We start from the raw sequence: 19,328 nt of genomic DNA on the forward strand, positions 1-19,328 counted from the left end.
AATGTTAGGGATCAATTTGGCAAATTTCCCATTTATTATGTGAGAGTATGGTTATATAATACTCCCTCCGTCCCGAAATAATTGTCGCACTTCGGGAGTTGTGTTTATTTTCAACAGTGTCTGAATTTCAAACGATTTTGGTGTAACTTCCAGCAATGCCCCTATCCGGTTTCTATGGAGCAGCGTAACTTATTGACTATTAGAATGATACTAGGAGGCATGGGCCGCGCGTCGCGCGGCGACAATTTATAATGGATGCCCATAAAGAATATATAGTGGGTATATAATTTGAAAAATAAAAACTTGATATTATTGTATGTAATAAGTGGGTGCCATAGATTCTTTCGGGTGGCATGATGCCATGAACCCGGTTAAATCTTCCTCTAATTCTTTCAATTATTGCACCCGTAAGAACAAGGAGACACTCCAGGACAACCAAAAGTATAAAGTGCAATGGAATAGTTCTTACTTTGAACCACCAATGCCAGCCCTCAACACACCTTTAGACAGCATCACAGACCAAAAGGATGGATGAGAAGAGCGATTTTAGATGTGTTGAATGTTCTTTTCCCATCAAGAGTCTCTACATTCAGTATTCTCCCGGAAACATCCGCCTCATGAAATGTGGGAATTGCGAAAAGGTGGCTGATGAATATATTGTGTGTGAAGTCATGATTATTCTAATTGATTTGATTCTGCACAAGCCTAAGGCATATAGACATTTGTTCTACAATATGTTCACCAGGGACATTCTGGATTCTGAGTGTTTAATGTGGAAACCACTATTGGGTTTTTTAATGCTGGATTCTTACAGAAATTGGGTGTTAAATGCGAATGACTCAGAAAGCACTTCGTTAATGAGCTTTGCTGCAGCCTGCAGTATTGCGGTTCTGTAAAGATCTTGATTGATGTTGTTTTGGGAAATTTCTTGTTTATGTCTGTGGTACTCATCGGTTCTGCAAAGTTTCTGAATACTTCAGTTGGAGTTCTGAAGGGCAAAGATACAGCCCTTACCATGCTTGTTTCCAGTTACTTTAAGATCTTTCTTATCGCCATGACGGTATGGGAATTTCCTTCTTCCATGATCATCATAATTGATATATTTGTTCTGTCATCAAATACAGTTGCTTTAAAAGTGATCGTCAACTCAGCTACCATTAGATGCTTTGGGGCCTGCGTCGCTGCGCATGCTGTGAAATATTCTTATAGGGACTCTATTCCATCTGAACATTTGGATCCTTATTAGATTTGAAACCAATCGAGAGCAACCTGCTCTGCAATCTGATTTGAACACATCAATGCCTCAGATTGTTGACCACAGTCGTACCTAGCAGTGCTGGCTTGCATCCGTTGCTGGTCATGAGGGCATTATTTGAAGACACTACAATTTGGTCCTCTCATAATCTGCTTCCCTGTAGACGTGGTTTTGATGATGAATTGAAAGCGGGAAAACCATATCCCAAATTCTCCTGATTTATATGGTAACTCAAAACTTACTGAAAGCGGAAAAACCATGAAGGGTCTACTACAGATTTCACTAACAATATAAATATCAATAATCACCATGAGGTGGTATAGTTTCTTAGTATATAGAATCTGACTAAAACTAAATTTTGAAGCTAAAATGCAGGGTCGAAACTTTTCTATGCCTTTCCAAGCTAAATTTTGAAGCTAAAATGCCTGGGTTGCAACTTTTCTATGCCTTTCCTGGTGAAGATAATAATAGCAAAAGTTGTTCTAGATTGGGGAATCACCAACTTTGAGGGAGTGATTAGTAACAAATTTGTCCAGTTTTGCTATTTCCTCTTATAAGAACAAGTGAAGGAATCCTTGTTTCATGCAGTCTTTATCTGCATACTCCAATACTTCCTACAAACAAAGGATGCACAAATAGCAATTAGCTTTGAAATGAGTACTAATCTTTCAACTACTTGTACACAAGAAGTATGTTCTCACAACTTCCAACATCATAAAGGAAAAAGCTATGGGAAAATGAAAATGAAGCTTAGATCTGTACCAGCATAAATACTTCTATTTGCTATTTAATCCAGTTTTTTTTTCCTTTCTTTGCCTTACACTTCCCCGAGTGGGTTAGTTTAGAAACATTGATTTTCCAGTTACACATTTTAACCAAGAATATGACATAAAGTCCACAAATAATATTCACCTCCCAAAATTATCCAAAAAAGCATTTTAAAGGTTAGCGTCTTCTTAATCCCAATATGCACCAATCCTCAGTGAACCTTAAGACTAAAACATTCTAAACTTTATTGAAGAATTACACTTTGGTAAAGCTTTTAAAAGCATGTTCAGTACATCCACAAATTCTGTCAATTTGGCGAGCACAAACTGTAAAAGTTACTTCGCATACAAGAAATCACTTTCTACCACAAGCAAAATGCAAAATCCTAAGTCAAAGTGAGCAAGGAAAAAAAAAGCACGAGATCAAGTGCATGAGAATCCAAACCACTAAGCAAGAAAATTGTATATTACTGGATTAAATATACTTCATCCTGCCTGACCCAAAACAATGGTAGAAAAACAGAGCATAATCAAGGCTTCAATTATTATTAGCCAAGGTAAAAAGGTCAAAAAAAAAAATAGAGTTTGAAAAAATAAGAAAAGCAGTTAACTAAAAAGAAAAAAAAAATCACCCACCACAAGACTAAAGCAAACACAAGCTTCAAACAAATCAGACATCTAGCGGAAATGCATTAAAGACCCAGACAAAAAAAAATTTTAAAAAAAATTAAAAATAAAAGATCAGTCGAAAAATCGTCAATTTAAATAAAAATATAAAGGGACCCATACTTCATTTCCGCTGCGCTATATCAATTGGCGCTAAGCAGGACAAGATCAGAGGCTAGGATGAAAATTCCCCCAAATTATATACATAGAAGAGACAGATTATAGATCTGGTGGGGGCGCAAAAAAGAAAAAAAAATTACCTGGAAAACAGGATAATTCGAGGCGATGGTCGAGAGGACGATCGGAGCGGCGATCGACGACGTCGAAAACACTTGATGACGCAGCGGAAGCAGCCGGACGGAGGAGGGGATTGAGAGACCGGCTGAGAAGGCTGCTCGATGAGACCAGCCGCTTAAGAGCTAGTGACAAAGCCATCTGATGATCTGAGTTAGCAGCTGATTAGGTAGTTGCTCGAACTCCGGGAGCAAGAAAGAAGGAAAGAAAAGAAACAATAGATCTGGGGAAAAATCATCAAGGTGTTTTCTCAGGCGAGACATAGGTAGAGCATATTGAAAGAAAGGCATAAAGAGACCGGTTCAAAGGAGAAGGAAAAGACAGCTCAAACGAAAAGGCAATTGCCAAAAAAAAAAGGGGGGAAAGATAGTACCTCCACGCAGATTTGGAAGACAAATGCACAAGGCTATCCTGAAAACAACAAAATAACGTAAAACATAAAAGGACAAGAACAACATCTGTAAAATTCAGCATGCAAGCGAAAATATAACAAAAGAAAAGAAAAAGGAAAAAGGCACAGAAGAAAATTCCGACAAAAAATCAACCTCCACAAGAACGCAAACAGCTGGGAGAGGAACCCTAGAAAAATATCACAATCATAAAGAGGAAGAGCCAAAAACTGAAATAGGAAGGAGAAAAAGAATCGTACCTCCAATTGTTGGGTAGAAGAGAAGAAATCTCAGGTAAAGGATGGAGGCCATAAATCCAAAGGATAAAATCCATTGTGTGATACGCCTTATTCCAATTAAGAAAGATTCTCAGCCCACCCATTCATAACCAGAGCAGACGAAGGAGCAAAAATGGAAAAGCATGTGCGTGCATTAATGAGATGAGATGAAAAGAGGTGAAAGGGAAGATAACGAAATTTTGGCTGCTATTGTGAGATGAGACGAGATGATGAGAAGAGCCGAGCCGAAGGAGGATGGCGAGCACGTGAGGACGACGAAAAAGCTTGTGAACAGTAACCCTCCTTCGGCTGTTAGTCTTATATGTTGATGAAAGGAGTGGTGACAGACCTGTGGGACTCATGTTTCAACAATGTTTCAGCCGCTTTTTTGGAATGTTCCTTGCACGACCATTGTTTCCATTTGCTGTGAAACTCACGCATATCAAGTGCAACCCTTGTAATTTTTTAGGGCCCATCAAAATCTTAAAATAATCTGGTATATTTAAGGGTATGAGATAGAAATGGGGGAAAGTTTTTATTGCCAATTGTGGTAAGTGACATTAATTTTGGGACAGACTAAAAAGGAAAGTATGACATTTTTAATGGGACGGAGGGAGTAGCTAATTTGAATTTGAGAGTATGGTTATACTGACCATGTCTTGTTCCTTGCATTGCATCGTCTTCCCAACTTCCCACGGGACATACCACACTCATTACTACAACCTGAGTACTTTTTTATGTTAGCGCACATACTTTTTCTGCTACTGCTGCGGCTGCTGTACCTTTCCTGCATTGTATCTCTGGCGGGAAAAGCCAAAAACCACTGAACCAGAAAAGTATTTTTCTCCTGAGCAACAGCAAGAATGCACTATTGGGTAATGGCCAGGAACGTCGTCGTTTCACTTCCTCGATGGCGCTCTGTTTCTCTCCTCCTCTCTCCTTCACTTGGCCACCTTTACCACCATCGGCGCAGCTTCTTCACTTCGTCTTCTCCCTCTCTGTAATATCTCTGTCTTCCTCTCTTTTTAGACTATTTAGTAGATATAAATATGTTTGTTGATGGGCTTTTGCTAGAAAGTTTGAATTTTTGGTTTCCGGTTGGTTTGGGAATGTGGTAAAGTTTCAATCTTTACTGTGTAAGAATAGTTTTTGCTTTTTGCATTTCTGGTTTTGATTAGAATTTGCGAAATATTATCTGGGTTGGTTCTGATTTTGGTACATATTTTGCTTGTGTGCGCGTTTTCTTGGAAGAGTATTTCGGGGAGTGTGTGATGCTGTGTTTGTGATTCAGTGAGTAGTGTGTGTATGTGTGACTGTTTTTCATTGAGTCTGTGCGCGTGTGGCTGTGTGTTGCTGAGTGTGTGTGCCCTTGTGGTTGTATGTTTCTGAGTGTGTGTGACTGTGTGTTTGTTAGTATGTGATTTGGTGTGGCCGTGTATTTCTAACTCTGTGTGTGTGTGTTGGGAGAGGCAGGGAGCGAGGGAGGCAGAGAGGGGGAGAGAATCTCTGGGAATCTAATTTCTGTTGGCAAGAATATTATTGATTTACATTTTGTATAATTGTGATTGAGTGTGTGAAATTCAAATTTTGTAATGTTTTCAAGTCTTGGAAACTGCAAAGTTCCATACTTTGCACCTTCTTTAAGTCCTTTTGAGGTCTACTTTTTAAATCGTCTTGGTAGAAACTGTATGTACCATGTGTCTGCCAAGCAACAAAGAGTCCACTGGTTAATTGCTTTATTATTCACATTTTTTATGACTTTAAAGATGCAGTTTTATGATCTAATTGATGGAGTATGAACAAATTTACGTATTTACTTCATTTACAACAGCATCAGGACATCAGAGCAGAGATGTCTTAAGGAGCGGAAATTTTTTACAAAAGCATGCAGAAAGGTCAAGCAATTGAGTAATATTCTCGACGAAAAAGATTTGAATCACGTCCTGTGGTGGAGGGAGGTAAGCTATAGAAATGACTTTGTTGGTATAGTTATAACGCATGCGTGTGTATTATGTGATATCTGTCACAAAAAAAAAGCTTTGCATCATCGTTTGTTGTTGTTGCTGCTGTCTTTCAGAAAATGCAGATGTTCACAAAGCCTTCGACCATCTCACTTGTCAAGAGGCTTGCATATGATAATTTGCTGGGTGTGGATAGCAACTTGAAAAATGGGAGGTTAGTCCTTTTTTCTCTTTAGGTTACTGGTGGACTTTTTGTCTTCTATCTCCATTCTTGGCCTTCATTTTCTATTTCTTAGACCGTTATGCCTCCCTGTCTTTTGCATTAAAAGGAATTTATCTTTGTTAATAAATTTGAACCTTTTTCTTTTGCATTATTGGAAATGTAATTTAGGAATTGAGGATCTTTATGTCTTTTGTAGCCACTAACTTTAAGATTAAGAGTTGAAGGGTAATATTTAGCGTGGTTGTCTTTTGTATCTGTGTTTCCTGATTCTTGTAACAAAATTTTGTTCCTTGCAGTGGACGATATTACATCGAAGGGAGTCATTACAATAGGCCTTTCAATACAATAGGTTTAGGAGTCTTAACCTGTAATTTAATGCATCTACGTTAAATCTGATGGTGAACAGCAGGGACAAGATGGCCTTATGCCAGCAATGTGGACCATCAGTTATTGTACGCAAATTATAACAAAATTGTTTCCTTGCATTGGATCACGTGTTGTTCTTTTCCAACACCCATTGTGTTAAGAGGATGATTTTCTATGGATGGGCAAACGAAATTCAGTTCATGCTGTTCAAATATTCCTTTTTTGATTTTTTGATGGAGATATGTAAAAGCCCATTCTCTAGAGGCCATGTTTTTCCTAGCTAACTTCTTTTCTGAAACTTAGTTTTGATAATGGACGTTGTTTTCTCTCTTATCTTATGTGTGCTCTCTATGCTTGTATGGAAATTACCGAGCTGGTCATTGACTTAAGTATTCACTTTCTGCTGTTGTTCTTTTGTAGTCTGAAGGAAGGCAACCTTAATTGGGAAATGCTGCAGTTCAAGTCAAAATTTCCACGCGAAGTTTTACTTTGCAGAGTGTGTTCTTCAATTTTATTCATCTTGCACCTGATATTCTAATACTTGTTTTTTTTGAAACAACTTATTCAGGTTTAGTATATTATTTGAACAAGTGAAATTGAGGAAATGACCAATATAGTGTTTTATAGGTTGGAGATTTTTATGAAGCCATTGGAATTGATGCTTGTATCCTTGTGGAATATGCTGGTCTGAATCCTTTTGGTGGTTTGCGTTCAGATAGTATTCCAAGAGCAGGTTGTCCAGTTGTGGTAAGGATTTTCTTTCCTGTGTAAATTTATTGCTTTTTTAAGATTTTAATTTCTCACTTTCTCATGGTTGTAGAGATCTCTAGGATATTTAGTCGAAAGCTTATAATTTTCCTTGGCCAGTTATTTATTTTTTTCCCATGCTGGGATCGATAAAATGTTCCTTTCTTCATTTAAGTGAACACTGAGAATTAGCATAAATGTTTATTTTGTAGATCTGTTTCTTAGAAAGAGATTACTGTCTAGACTTCTTACTCATGGAAGGTGTGAAGACTATCGGCCAAGCATGGTTTTAAAATGCTTCTTGTATGTTCTCAGCGTACTAGTGCTTACGGTTATGGGTTGCATTGGTGTTAGGTATTCATTGCCCTTGCTTCACTTTATCTGCAAGTTTACTGGATGACACACAAAGAAAACATGATTTCGTTCAGGTGTCAATCTCAAGTATTCTCACTGGCTATAAATTATAGCAAGTAGTGCTGTTAAGATAGTGGAGGAAGGCTTCATTGCTGTTTTCATGTTTACATCTCTTTGAACTTATATTTTTTTTGCTTTTTCAAGTATTGCATGATTTTGCTTTCTGAAAATCTTTACCTTCAAAATACATGATGTTGATCATTTTGTGTTGTTTTCACTGTGCTTTTTTGGCAGAATTTGAGACAGACTTTGGATGACCTGACACGTCATGGCTTTTCTGTTGTGAGTACCATAATACAAAACATGCTACCTCAGATTCTCTATTTCTGTGTATAGTTTGGAAACTGATCTGTGGGGCATTGAAGCCAAAACACTTAAACCTGAAATTCTTTTCTATAAAACTATCTATTCTCAGATTAAAGTGATGATTACCTGTTCAGCATTCTAGAAGGCAGTAATAGTCGCAGAAATTTCTTGTGTTCTCTCTTAATTTTTATGAAGAATAGAAAGTTTATGTTCATCTTATAAGAAAGTTTTTCTGCTGAAACACTACTCATAAATTGCATATAAGTGATGTACTGTTATTGCTTCAGATGTTGTTTGAGGACAAAACAAGATTTTTATCTGCTACCTCAGTTCTATTAAACTTTTACCGTGAGAATACTTTGTTTTCCTTTTTTGTCTTCCAAATAATGGCCTGAATATGGTAGATTCCCATTTTCTTTTATGGAAGCTGAACAAATTCACCTTTATTCTGCTGCTCATTTGCTAAGCTACCACCCCATCAGTCTTCCAAGCAATATATAATTTTCCCAGGGTTTTGCCTGATGATATTGTGTTGGATGAATGATGCTGGCTATTTTCTGAAGTACTTGTATTTTGCAGTGCATAGTGGAGGAAGTTCAGGGCCCAACACATGCTCGTGGACGTAAAAGTCGTTTCATTTCAGGGTAATTATGTGCTACTGACTTGGTTAAATTTGGATTGCTCTCTAAATTGGTTGTTTTGGTTGTATATATTGTATTTCTGAACCCTTCTTGAGAATTTGTTTGGTTATCTGCTTATTTTCATTTATTCGTGAAATTTTTATTGTTTTCTTGATCATTGGTTGTTTTGTTTCCCTAACTCGTTCAAGATGATGAGCTTTCATTTGCTGCCTACCTGTTTAGAGTTATAGATAATTACACTCAACTATCTATCATGACGTCAGTTGTTGTACCTTTTAGTAAGTTTGTTGGGATAATTGGGTAGAATGTAGTTGAGAAGACTACAATCTGTTTTCTAAGTTTATGTTCTCCTAAGTGACCTGATAAAGCAAGTGAAGTTTATTTAGTCAGAAGTAGAAAGTGTACATATGATTCAATGAAATTAGAAGGAAAGAAAACAGAAAACCTGATCAGGTTGTCATCACAGTTCAATTTTGGCCTCTTTCTTGAAGCTTGATACTGTATGCTGGAAAATTCTGCCTTTAGTATAGTCTCAGCAGTGAAATTAAGATTTATAGGTAGATTTTTACTGTTCTCCTATATCATGATGTTGGAGTAGATGTAGTTGGTTCATTCTATTTTTTATTTTTTTGCAAATGACCATGCTTTCATGCATTTTCAGTCATGCGCATCCAGGCAGTCCCTATGTCTTTGGACTGATTGAAGATGATCGCGATGTTGATTTTCCAGAGCCAATGCCTGTAGTAGGTATGAGTATATCTAATCTTCTTAGCCAGACCGAGTTTCAGTTGCGCTTGTTCTTGATGATAAAGTTGAATTTTTCTTATTTTGTTCCATCTTCTAGGAATTTCCCGGTCAGCAAAGGGTTATTGTATTATTTCGGTGTTGGAAACTATGAAGACTTTTTCTGTAGAAGATGGTCTTACTGAAGAAGCCATAGTTACTAAGCTCCGCACTTGTCAGTGCCATCATTTGTTTCTGCATTCGTCGTTGAAACACAATTCATCAGGTTTTCAAGGCTATCCTCCCTTTCCTGATTCCTTGTGGACCATTTCTTTGGGACTGATTGTACAATCTGTTAACGTCTAGATGACCATGTCTTCAAGATAACTGACGTGATTTTGTCTCTCATAATTTAGTGAACAAGAAAAGGTAAGAATATTGATTTTGTCTCTGATAATGAAGCAAACAAGAAAAAGCAGGAATAAGGAAAGGACAGACCTCCTTTCATGCTTGATGTTTCTCTCATTATCATTTTTCTGATGGTCACTACCAGTGGATAAATCATTAAATTGCCATTTTTGTTGATACCATTTGATTGCGGTTGGATCTCACTGGAATTGAGTCTACTTTGCAGGAACTTGTCGCTGGGGAGAGTTTGGTGAAGGTGGCCTCTTGTGGGGAGAATGCAATGCTCGGCATTTTGAGTGGTTTGATGGTAATCCACTTGATGAACTCCTGGTTAAGGTGCAGTCGATTGTCCTGTAGTTCCAATAAAGCCTACCTTTTGTATGTCCATGTTTAAAATTTAAATGTTTCAAATTGCATGATTTCAGGTGAAGGAGCTTTATGGTCTTGATGATGTAGTCACATTTAGAAATGTAACTGTTGCTTCAGAAAATAGGCCGCGTCCATTGTATCTGGGAACAGCCACACAGATAGGTGTGTAAGTTGTATAAGTCCTTTTTTTGCAGACAATTGAGTTTTAAACTGCAACTTTTCTTCATTGTTTGTTCTTTTAGGTGCAATACAAACTGAAGGAATTCCTTCTTTGCTAAAGGTGTTGCTTCCACCAAATTGTGTGGGTCTTCCTCTCCTGTAAGTCAGAGATTTTTCTGTTGTTGATTCTTGCTTCCATAGACAGCTCTATAATCATTTTGATGAAACACATCTCAGAGCAGCATCCATAACATTGCATTCACACATAGAAAATGTTGTCAACTCTGTACTTTGTTCCCTCCTATGTTTAGAAGCTCCTGTAATTTTTTCTCCGACGATAAATAATTTGATTTTGAAGTTTCATTATTCCTTTTCCTTCTAACCTAATTCTCATAGTCTTAAAAAAAAGAAAAAAAACCTAATTCTCATAGTCATGTCCTACTCTGAGAAGGGAAGCCTTTCTTGAGATGCACATGGAGGTTTTGTGAAGAAAAAAAAATAATGGGTTGGGGTAGGCGCTATTATAATTGGTCCAAAAACTTTGAACGCGTAACCACTGAGGAAAATGACAGATTTGCCACCGGAGGAGAATTGAAAGAAATTGACAATCCTGCTGGATTCCTGTTCTTTTTTTCTCTCTTTATGGTCACTGTAGCTTCCCCTTTTTAATGCTAATAGTCCAAAATTTTAGCCTTTCCTTTGCTGTGGTTTTGTTGTTCTTTTGGATAATGGTTTAATTTCCTTCATTAGCTTGCATGTTTGTCATTGTATCGGCTAGTATTTTGCTTAGTTTGTGGCTTGTTCTTCACTTAGGTACATGAAAGGTCTTCTCTTGAATCCTCCTCCCTATGAGATTGCGTTGACCATTCAGGGTGAGCACGTCAACCTTCTATTAGTTAATTTGTTAATGACAGTAGTGTGATCCTAAATCTCTTTGCCATGCTGCTCTCTCTCTCTCAACTTTTTTTGGGTTTTTTTTTTTTTGGGGAGGGGGGTTCGCAAAATTGCAACTTCATTCTACATATTCTTTTTCAGGATTATATTGGTTGACTAGTTATGTGCAATGTGATTTTCTTGATGATTACTGGAGCATCTATAAAACTTCTTGAGCTGTCTTGCTAGCAATATCTCAAGTCATATTCTTGTTGTCCTTTGCTTTGTTGCCTAAAGGGGGTACCTTTTCACTAAAGTCTATTACTTCAATGAATTATAGTATCTCAATCTCAAACATCTTACTTCTCTAAGTATCTTTCTGCTTTTCTTTTACTTCGTTTCCTCTTCCAGTCTTTGTTTTAAGAGTTTATGGGTGAACCAAGGTAGAGTTGGTGATGTTTTTAGGAAACTGATGTACAGTCCGAAACTTTTTATTCAGGTTTGCATATCTTAGTTATGACACTTTGTCAAATAATTGACAAAAAGAACACAACTCTACGAAGCCTACACTTCTTTTAATTTGAGTTTCATCTTTCACCATCTTTCACCATCTTTCAGATCTAGATCTATTTACATGTCCGATTGTTCAGAATGCTTTTTTGGGCCTTTTTTTTTTCTTTTGGATGTAATCTTGTGTTTTTCTTTTCTATTCTGTCTTTTTGTTTCTTCAACTTTTAAAGCATATTGTAGTGGTGCTGAATGTTACATTTGTTGGGCCTTGGCCTGGAAGCCTTGGAAGGTGGTAGCTCGGGCAGTTGGGGTTTTGATGGCTGAAGCTTGGGGATGAGATTGAAGCTCATAAAGGGGAGAGACTAAGCGGGTCTTGAAGTTCTTGGTGTTTGGGTTGGAGTTGGTGGAGGTTGAGTTGCTTCTTTTCCATATCAACTGTGATTTCTACGTCCATCCATGTTAGACTACTGAGTTGGATGTCAGTCTGTCTAGCATTAGGCATATTTTTAAATTCATGGTGAGATACAAGATTAGTGTGCTATATTTGTAGTTGAAAAGTTTGGAGGCTTTGGTTGTCTAGTTTATCAATGTTTACCAAATTTAACTCATTTGGATATATGTATGTTCCTGTGCCCATGGACTTGTGTTGAATGTGTATTTTCTTGTATCTACTAATACTGTTTTTACTTTTGCAGAAATATGCAAGCTCATGAGCAATGTGGCATGCTCAATCCCAGACTTCACTTGTTTTCCTTCAGCAAAGGTTTTAGGCCTTTACCTATGTGGTTATTTGTTGTAACTGAATGCATTGGAAGTTGTTTGACTTTATGGTTTCTGGTTGCTTCTGCTGGCTTCTAGGATGGAGGTTGTTTTGACTTGACCTGGGTGATTTTATGAAGACATTTGTCTCTTTGCTGGATTTGAAGACAATTAACCTCACTGATGATATTATATATTGATTGTGATCAAAAAAATTCCAAATTGGGCTGTCATCTTGACTAAGTTTCTTTTTAGCTGAAGGAAGTATTTTATTGGAATACATGTTTTCATGTTTAAAAGGTATTGGTGGCATATGACCTGATTGGTGTCTTAGCCGCTGGAATAGTTTACATGGATATTCCTTCTGCAAAACATTTCAGGTTGGTTACGTATAGGAAACAGGAACCCTCCTTAGTTGAAAAATCTTTTACCTGGGAATAATAGGTACCTGAATGGAGAGATAAGTCTCAAAATGTAAAAATAGATGAAAATGGTGGAGATGCATATGAATGTCATTTCAAACGAAAATGATAATTATTTATGAAAAATCTTTATTCACTTGAATGTGCTTGTTCATCTCAATGGTAATGGCATTGATTCAGGTGGTCAAATGTGGAACTCAACCCAAACTATTTCAGCAATTTGCTCAAATTACTGTCTCAAAACTTGAATTCTTATGCTCTATCGACCTCTTGGAACTTTTCCTTATCTAAATGAATGGGTTGGTTTTGCGTGATATTATGTTTTTCTTCTCTATGCGCATATCACAAATCTATTTCCAATGGTGTTTTAGAGATACATATTTCTAGAAAGCTCATATGGTTAGTGCCTTTCTTTCGTTGAGTATTTGACTGGTCATCAGGTATTAATACATGATTTGGTGTTAGGTCAAAGGTTCACTTTTCAATTTTGGTATCCTTGTATAGTTGCAAATATTTTTGGTTTCTTGCAATTGAACCTCTATTTTTTTGTTTGCAGCTTGTGAAATTACTCGAACTGAGGGAGGCTAATCATATTGAGTTCTGCAAAATCAAAAGCATGCTTGATCAAATACTTCAAATACATAGAAATTCGGAGCTGAAAGAAGTTCTGAAATTATTGATGGATCCGACATGGGTAGCAACTGGACTGAAAATTGATTTTGAAACATTAGTAAGTAGCACTTATATACTGGTTTGGGAAGTTCAGCCTTATTCGTGCATTGTGCATTCCGGGTATGCAGACATATCATTCCATATGTTGACTTTCATTGGGTTATAGATTTGCATAGATAGTATTGTGGCTGAACTGCCAAAAGTTTATACTGTTTGTTGCCATTCATTTAGAATTTGTGATCTTTCTTATGGTTACTTTGCATCTTCTAAATTCTTCATATTCTCCATGTTCCTAGTGTAAGTTGTCTTGTTCCCTCTTGTAGGTCAGTGAATGTGAATTGGTTTCTAGAAGAATTTGTGAAGTCATCTCCTTAGATGGTGAAACTGATCAAAAGATCAGCTTTTACCGGAATATTCCAAATGATTTTTTTGAAGATATGGAGTCTTCATGGAAAGGTCGTGTCAAGAGAATTCATTTGGAGGAAGCATTTATTGAAGTGGAAAATGCTGCTGAGGCCTTATCTTTGGCTGTAAGTTGTATGATACACATTTCTTGTGATTGTACCTTACATATACTATCTGGCATGATACTCTTGTATAAGCTCAAAATATTTAGTGTTAGGTTTTCACTAAACAATTGATTTTTTTTTTTGGGGGAGGGGGGGAATATTTAAGAGGTTCTTTTGATAGTAACATGTATTGTAGACTGGGGATAGTTTGTTGCTATCTGACATGAGACATTGGCATGCCATATGTAGCATATTATGGTTCTAATATGGGTTAAGAACTAAAAATCAGTGGTCTTCCTACAAACTGAACACTAGGAGGAAAGAAATACTCGAGAGAGCGGAGGGCTAAAGATGATTTATGAAGCCTGTATTTGTGTGGAGGAAAAACTGTTTAAAAGATAATTTTTAAGAAATGAGGCGAAGAAAAAGGATAAGATGCTTCTTGCATGTGTTTGTCTGAATAGAGAATGCCAAAAGATGTCAAGTGTGTGGTAGGCGTAATAGGTTGCATCAGTAACTAAATTTTCTCAGAAAATTCTACAAATTTTGCAGAACATTAGATATAGGGAACTTATTTTCCTACAAACCATCAAGTAACCACGTTCATTTTAGTTTTTAATCAAATACAAACATTCAATCTCATTTAATACATGCCAGAGACTCAGAAAGCATGCACAAATATTTGAAATTGTTGTCCAACCAGGTTGCAGAAGCCTTTGATCCCATCCTTTCAAGAATAAAAGCTACAACGGCTCCACTTGGCGGACCAAAGGGAGAGATATTGTATGCTCGAGAGCATGAATCTATCTGGTTTAAGGGGAAACGTTTTGTACCAACAGTTTGGGCTGGTACCCCTGGGGAAGAACAAATTAAACAGCTTAAACCTGCTCTTGACTCGAAAGGTAAAAAGGTTGGAGAAGAATGGTTCACCACTATGAAGGTGGAGGAGGCATTGGTCAGGTGATTTTTTTTCTTTTTTTCCCCACACGATAGTTTAGATGGTTAATCTTTCTTGGTTAATGTCTTTCATCTCTGGCTGGAAGTTTTTTGCTTTGTACTTCAGGTACCATGATGCAGGAGCAAAGGCAAAGGCAAAGGTCTTAGACTTGTTGAGGGGGCTTTCTTCAGAGCTTCAAACGAAGATCAATATCCTTGTTTTTGCTTCCATGTTGCTCGTGATTTCAAAGGCATTATTTTCTCATGTTAGGTTGGAAATTAAAACTTGGGCAATTTATGAAACATAAATGTTTTTCCTTCATTGTCACATGTCATGGAAGCCCTTTCTTTACTCATGATATTTAACAATGAGATTTAAGCTTGCATTGGTTACTTTATATAGAATCTAGCCCATGCACAAAATGATAAATTTTTTAGAATTGACTGCAGACTGGAAGTATGAAGTTTTCTAGGACATGTTGACTGATTTGAAATCACTAGTGCATTATTCCACAGAATATTTTGCATTTTCTTTGGAAAAGAGAGAAACTATGGAGCTTTTGCAACAAAATTGTGATACAGGTTGTGTTTCGTGGTCTGATTTTACAACCACTCTCTTGCTATTGATGAACAAGTGTTACCTTTACATTGAAGTTTTAGGAAGTTAAGCAAAAGCACTACTCATAGCACTTATACTTCTCTTGGTCTTTTCAAACTCCCGGTGAGAAGGTTTTGAGTTTTCAGAAATTAATTTTGCATCTGAGATTTTGTCTCGTAGTAGTATTTATTCGACATTGGACATAGAATCAAATTTTATCATAATTGTTTGGGATAATTGTGTTCCTGTGTTTAGTTAGTCTTTGACAATTTGCTTTTGCCTGTGACCCATGTATCTGTTAGGTGAAATATGTAAATCTATCGTTGTGCATTCTATTTGGATAGAAGCATGCGTACACAACTACACATAAGAAAATGTACACAAATGTGAAAATAGGAGAGGGAAGTGATTTTCCCTCATGTGTTACACAGTTTTCATGGCTTTGGTTTTGGTCCTGTTATTCCTAGTAACTGTATCCTTAGTCACTTAGCAGCTTTAGACGCGTGGAACTTTATCTGGGCATTGAATCTTAATCATAATTCATATACCAAAATCTGATTTCGAAAATTACAAAGTACATTTCTCAATAATTTATTATTCATATGGGTACATTTCTCAATAATGTATTATTCATATGGACTTAGTGGACCTATGTAAAATGCTGCTAACCACCTATTTAGTTTCTTTTTACTTCTATTTGTGTTAATTGATGTGTCTGGTGCATTCATTGTGGATATGACTGGATTGCAAGTTTACTCCCTTTTCTATTTAGTTAAATCTGCATTCAAGTTCTTAACATACATTTTTTTTCTTCTCTCAGTGAGGGGCGAAGAAGGAAATGGGTGTTTCCTACTCTCTCAAAATCTTGGGGGACAGAGGTAGATTAAAACATCATATTTGTTAGTTTAGTTTTCACTTGTGCCTGCATAGATGTCTATTTAAGTATGAAATATGTTGATCAATGCATTCGGTTTCATTTTATTGTAATTGACAGATCCATCAAAAGGATCTTCTTGCTGCTTTTCTTTACTGTCTGAGAGATGCTTAGATTCTGGGGAAAAGCCTCAGAAATTGGGTTCAAAAACGTAATTGGTGTTGCCCCCAAAATTGTCTGATTTTCAATTCATCTCGCTGGAACTTTTCTCTAATTTGTGGTACTTTTGAACAGATCAATTTATGCTGTTTATGATTTGGTGGTTATGACTAGTTTGTCATTTTAGATTCTCCATCTGGAATGTTGAGGAATCCTTTTCTATATTTGGTTGAATACGTGTATGGATGTGTATCCCACATTCTCCCAGGGAAGGAGGCACACCTTATCTATTTACCATTTGAGCGTTATGAACTCTATTTTGGTGAGATATGAGATAATGACACCTGCTCGACTTCTGTTTTACTTGGTTATCCCTTCTTGTTTCAGAATTTGAGCCATTAGAAGCATTGTGAAAAATATTTTCCTATTGTCTCCTTGGAAACTTATTTTTTATTTCAACTAGAAAATTCGCCTTTCTGAATTTACTTGTTAAAGGACTTATTTTACTTAAGAGGAAATGATTTAATTTTATAATATGATTTAATATTACACTGGCGAGTGTAATTATCTTGTCATATTATTTGCATTTTTTCGTAATTCTAACTGGAATCTACTTTATGCACTTCAATGCAGGATGGAGAGCCATCAGAGGGAAATCATCGGATGAAGATAACTGGTCTATCGCCATATTGGTTTGATGCTGCAGGAGGAAGGGCTGTTGATAATACGGTTGATATGCAATCATTGTTCCTTTTGACAGGGCCAAATGGTGGTGGTAAATCAAGTTTATTGCGCTCAATTTGTGCTGCTGCATTGCTTGGAATATGTGGTTTCATGGTACCTGCAGAATCAGCTGTTATTCCCCATTTTGACTCCGTCACTCTTCACATGAAATCTTATGATAGCCCTGCTGATGGAAAGAGTTCGTTTCAGGTACATTATAGTTTCTATCTTCAATACCATCATTGGTGATTTTTTTTCTTTTTTTTTTTGGATTAATTAAAGAATGTTTAGCTTATAGCCTTTTACTTGATAAAACATGTGCATATTTCTCTGATATGTGACTGCTGACTATTATGGAAATAGACACAGCAGGGGTGGATAGTCCTTTTATGTTTTAGATGGGTTCAGGGGCACAGCAAGCAATTGCTTTTTTATGGAGCCAATTAAATGCTATTTTATATGCCTGCTTATAACATACACTGAATGAGATAATTGGTCTACTAATAATATTGTTTCATTTTCCATTGATGTATCAGATTGAAATGTCTGAAATTCGTTCTATTGTTTCTGGAGCTACTTCAAAAAGTCTGGTCCTCATAGATGAAATATGTCGAGGTACGGAAACTGCAAAAGGAACGTGTATTGCTGGTAGTGTTGTGGAAACACTTGATGCAATTGGTTGTCTGGGTGTTGTATCCACCCACTTGCATGGAATCTTTGATTTACCATTGAACACAAAGAATATTGCATTCAAAGCAATGGGATCAGAGTCTGTTGATGGTCAAACGATCCCAACATGGAAATTGACTGATGGAATCTGCAAAGAGAGCCTTGCATTTGAAACAGCTCAAAGAGAGGGAATTCCTGAATCAATGATAAGAAGAGCTAAAGAGTTGTACTTTTCTGCATATGCAAAGGATACAAGTGTAAAAGGTTATACGCCCAGCATAAATATAGTTGCTTCTGAGACAAAGGACAATCACTTTGGTAAAGCTGCTGATCAGCAACTTTATGTTGGAAAAAGAGACATTCCTTCAAAAACCGAGTCGTGGAATCCAATGGAAATCTTGTGGAAAGATGTAGAAAATGCTGTATCGACTATCTGTTCAAAAAATGGGGTTGAGCTATACAAAAAGAAAAATGCATTTGAGCTTCCTTTCCTGAACTGTGTTCTGATTGGTGCAAAGGAGCAGCCACCCCCATCCACGATAGGTGCCTCAAGTGTCTATATAATGTTTAGACCAGACAAGAAACTCTATGTTGGACAGGTAGTGATCTAAATTCTTCCTGATTGCAACCCCTGGAATCCATCTCCTCTTCCTGCGGTCAAGTCTTGCAAGTCATTAGATTCTATGCTAGCCCCCCCACCCCCCCTCCCTTTTTCCAAAGTAGATCAATTAATTTTATCGAACTAGTTGCCTAACAATAGAGTTGCATCTCATTGCTGAATTTGAATTTGAATTTCCAAGAGCGAATCCTTTTGGGATGTTAATGAGTTGCACATATTACCTTCAAGGTGTTGAGTCACGATTGATCCTGTGGCAAATGAAAACACTTCCTTTACATGAACAGGGCCCTATTCGTGATGCAATTGGTTATTTAGTTGTTTTCAGGTTAACGAGTCTTGAATCTTTTCTGATATTTGATTCTGGACAAGCTCTAACTTCTCTTTCTGCTCTACCATTATGTACAGACTGATGATCTTGAGGGCCGAATCCGTGCTCACCGCTTGAAGGAGGGAATGCAGGATGCTTCATTCTTGTACTTTTTAGTCGCGGGAAAGAGCATTGCTTGCCAACTTGAAACCCTCCTCATTAATCAGCTCCCAGATCGAGGATTTCCACTCACTAATGTTGCTGATGGAAAGCATAGAAACTTTGGCACTTCTCCTCATTCGTTGGAAAGTGTTGCCGTGCTAAGATGAATCTAGATTCCCTAACATCGTAGAGCAAGCCAGTGTACAGGAAGAATGTATATTCATTGTAATCCAAAACTAGAGAACTTGGTAATCTGAGATGATTGCTTAAGGTGGCTGCAGCAATTTTGAGTCTGTGGGAGTTGCATGATGCTTTTTTGCTGTCCATATGCAGGATGCTTTTTTAATGCCGAATGAATTATGCAAAGGTGGATTGCATTACTTCACCACATTTTTGTATGCAGTTCCTCACTCCCCTTTCCATTGGGGCTTGTTCAAAAGTGAGCTTATCATTCGTGTTATTCGGACATTCTGCTACGATTGTCTGCTAATGCAACTCATGTATTTGAAAGTCCAGCTAATAATTTCAATGCAATTAATCAAATGAGTAACCCTATCTTGTAAAAAGTGA

The 19,328-nt window shown here is 37.0% G+C and overlaps 2 protein-coding genes and 1 pseudogene across 2 annotated transcripts; 2 read left to right on the top strand and 1 right to left on the bottom strand.

The window, feature by feature from the left end:
- Positions 1-527: 527 nt before the first annotated feature.
- Positions 528-1,246, top strand: LOC113765869 (annotated as a pseudogene).
- A 600-nt stretch (positions 1,247-1,846) lies between these two features.
- Positions 1,847-3,931, bottom strand: LOC113765870. Its single transcript, XM_027310115.1, has 4 exons — positions 3,632-3,931; positions 3,356-3,393; positions 2,949-3,131; positions 1,847-1,869 (listed from the first exon to the last, which is right to left on the bottom strand). The coding sequence occupies exons 1-4, from the start codon at positions 3,751-3,753 to the stop codon at positions 1,847-1,849; spliced, it is 366 nt and encodes a 121-aa protein (XP_027165916.1). The 5' UTR covers positions 3,754-3,931.
- A 437-nt stretch (positions 3,932-4,368) lies between these two features.
- LOC113764595 (DNA mismatch repair protein MSH1, mitochondrial) lies at positions 4,369-19,067 on the top strand. The gene is made up of 22 exons (XM_027308538.1): positions 4,369-4,649; positions 5,481-5,607; positions 5,727-5,824; positions 6,620-6,695; positions 6,827-6,946; positions 7,595-7,642; positions 8,246-8,310; positions 8,969-9,054; positions 9,152-9,316; positions 9,665-9,774; positions 9,864-9,969; positions 10,050-10,125; positions 10,780-10,838; positions 12,045-12,112; positions 13,087-13,260; positions 13,526-13,732; positions 14,415-14,671; positions 14,775-14,918; positions 16,066-16,123; positions 16,912-17,211; positions 17,538-18,269; positions 18,695-19,067. The coding sequence occupies exons 1-22, from the start codon at positions 4,513-4,515 to the stop codon at positions 18,923-18,925; spliced, it is 3,444 nt and encodes a 1,147-aa protein (XP_027164339.1). The 5' UTR covers positions 4,369-4,512; the 3' UTR covers positions 18,926-19,067.
- Positions 19,068-19,328: the final 261 nt, after the last annotated feature.

The sequence above is a fragment of the Coffea eugenioides genome, chromosome 3, assembly GCF_003713205.1.
Source record: "Coffea eugenioides isolate CCC68of chromosome 3, Ceug_1.0, whole genome shotgun sequence".
In the NCBI taxonomy this organism is placed as follows: domain Eukaryota; kingdom Viridiplantae; phylum Streptophyta; class Magnoliopsida; order Gentianales; family Rubiaceae; genus Coffea; species Coffea eugenioides.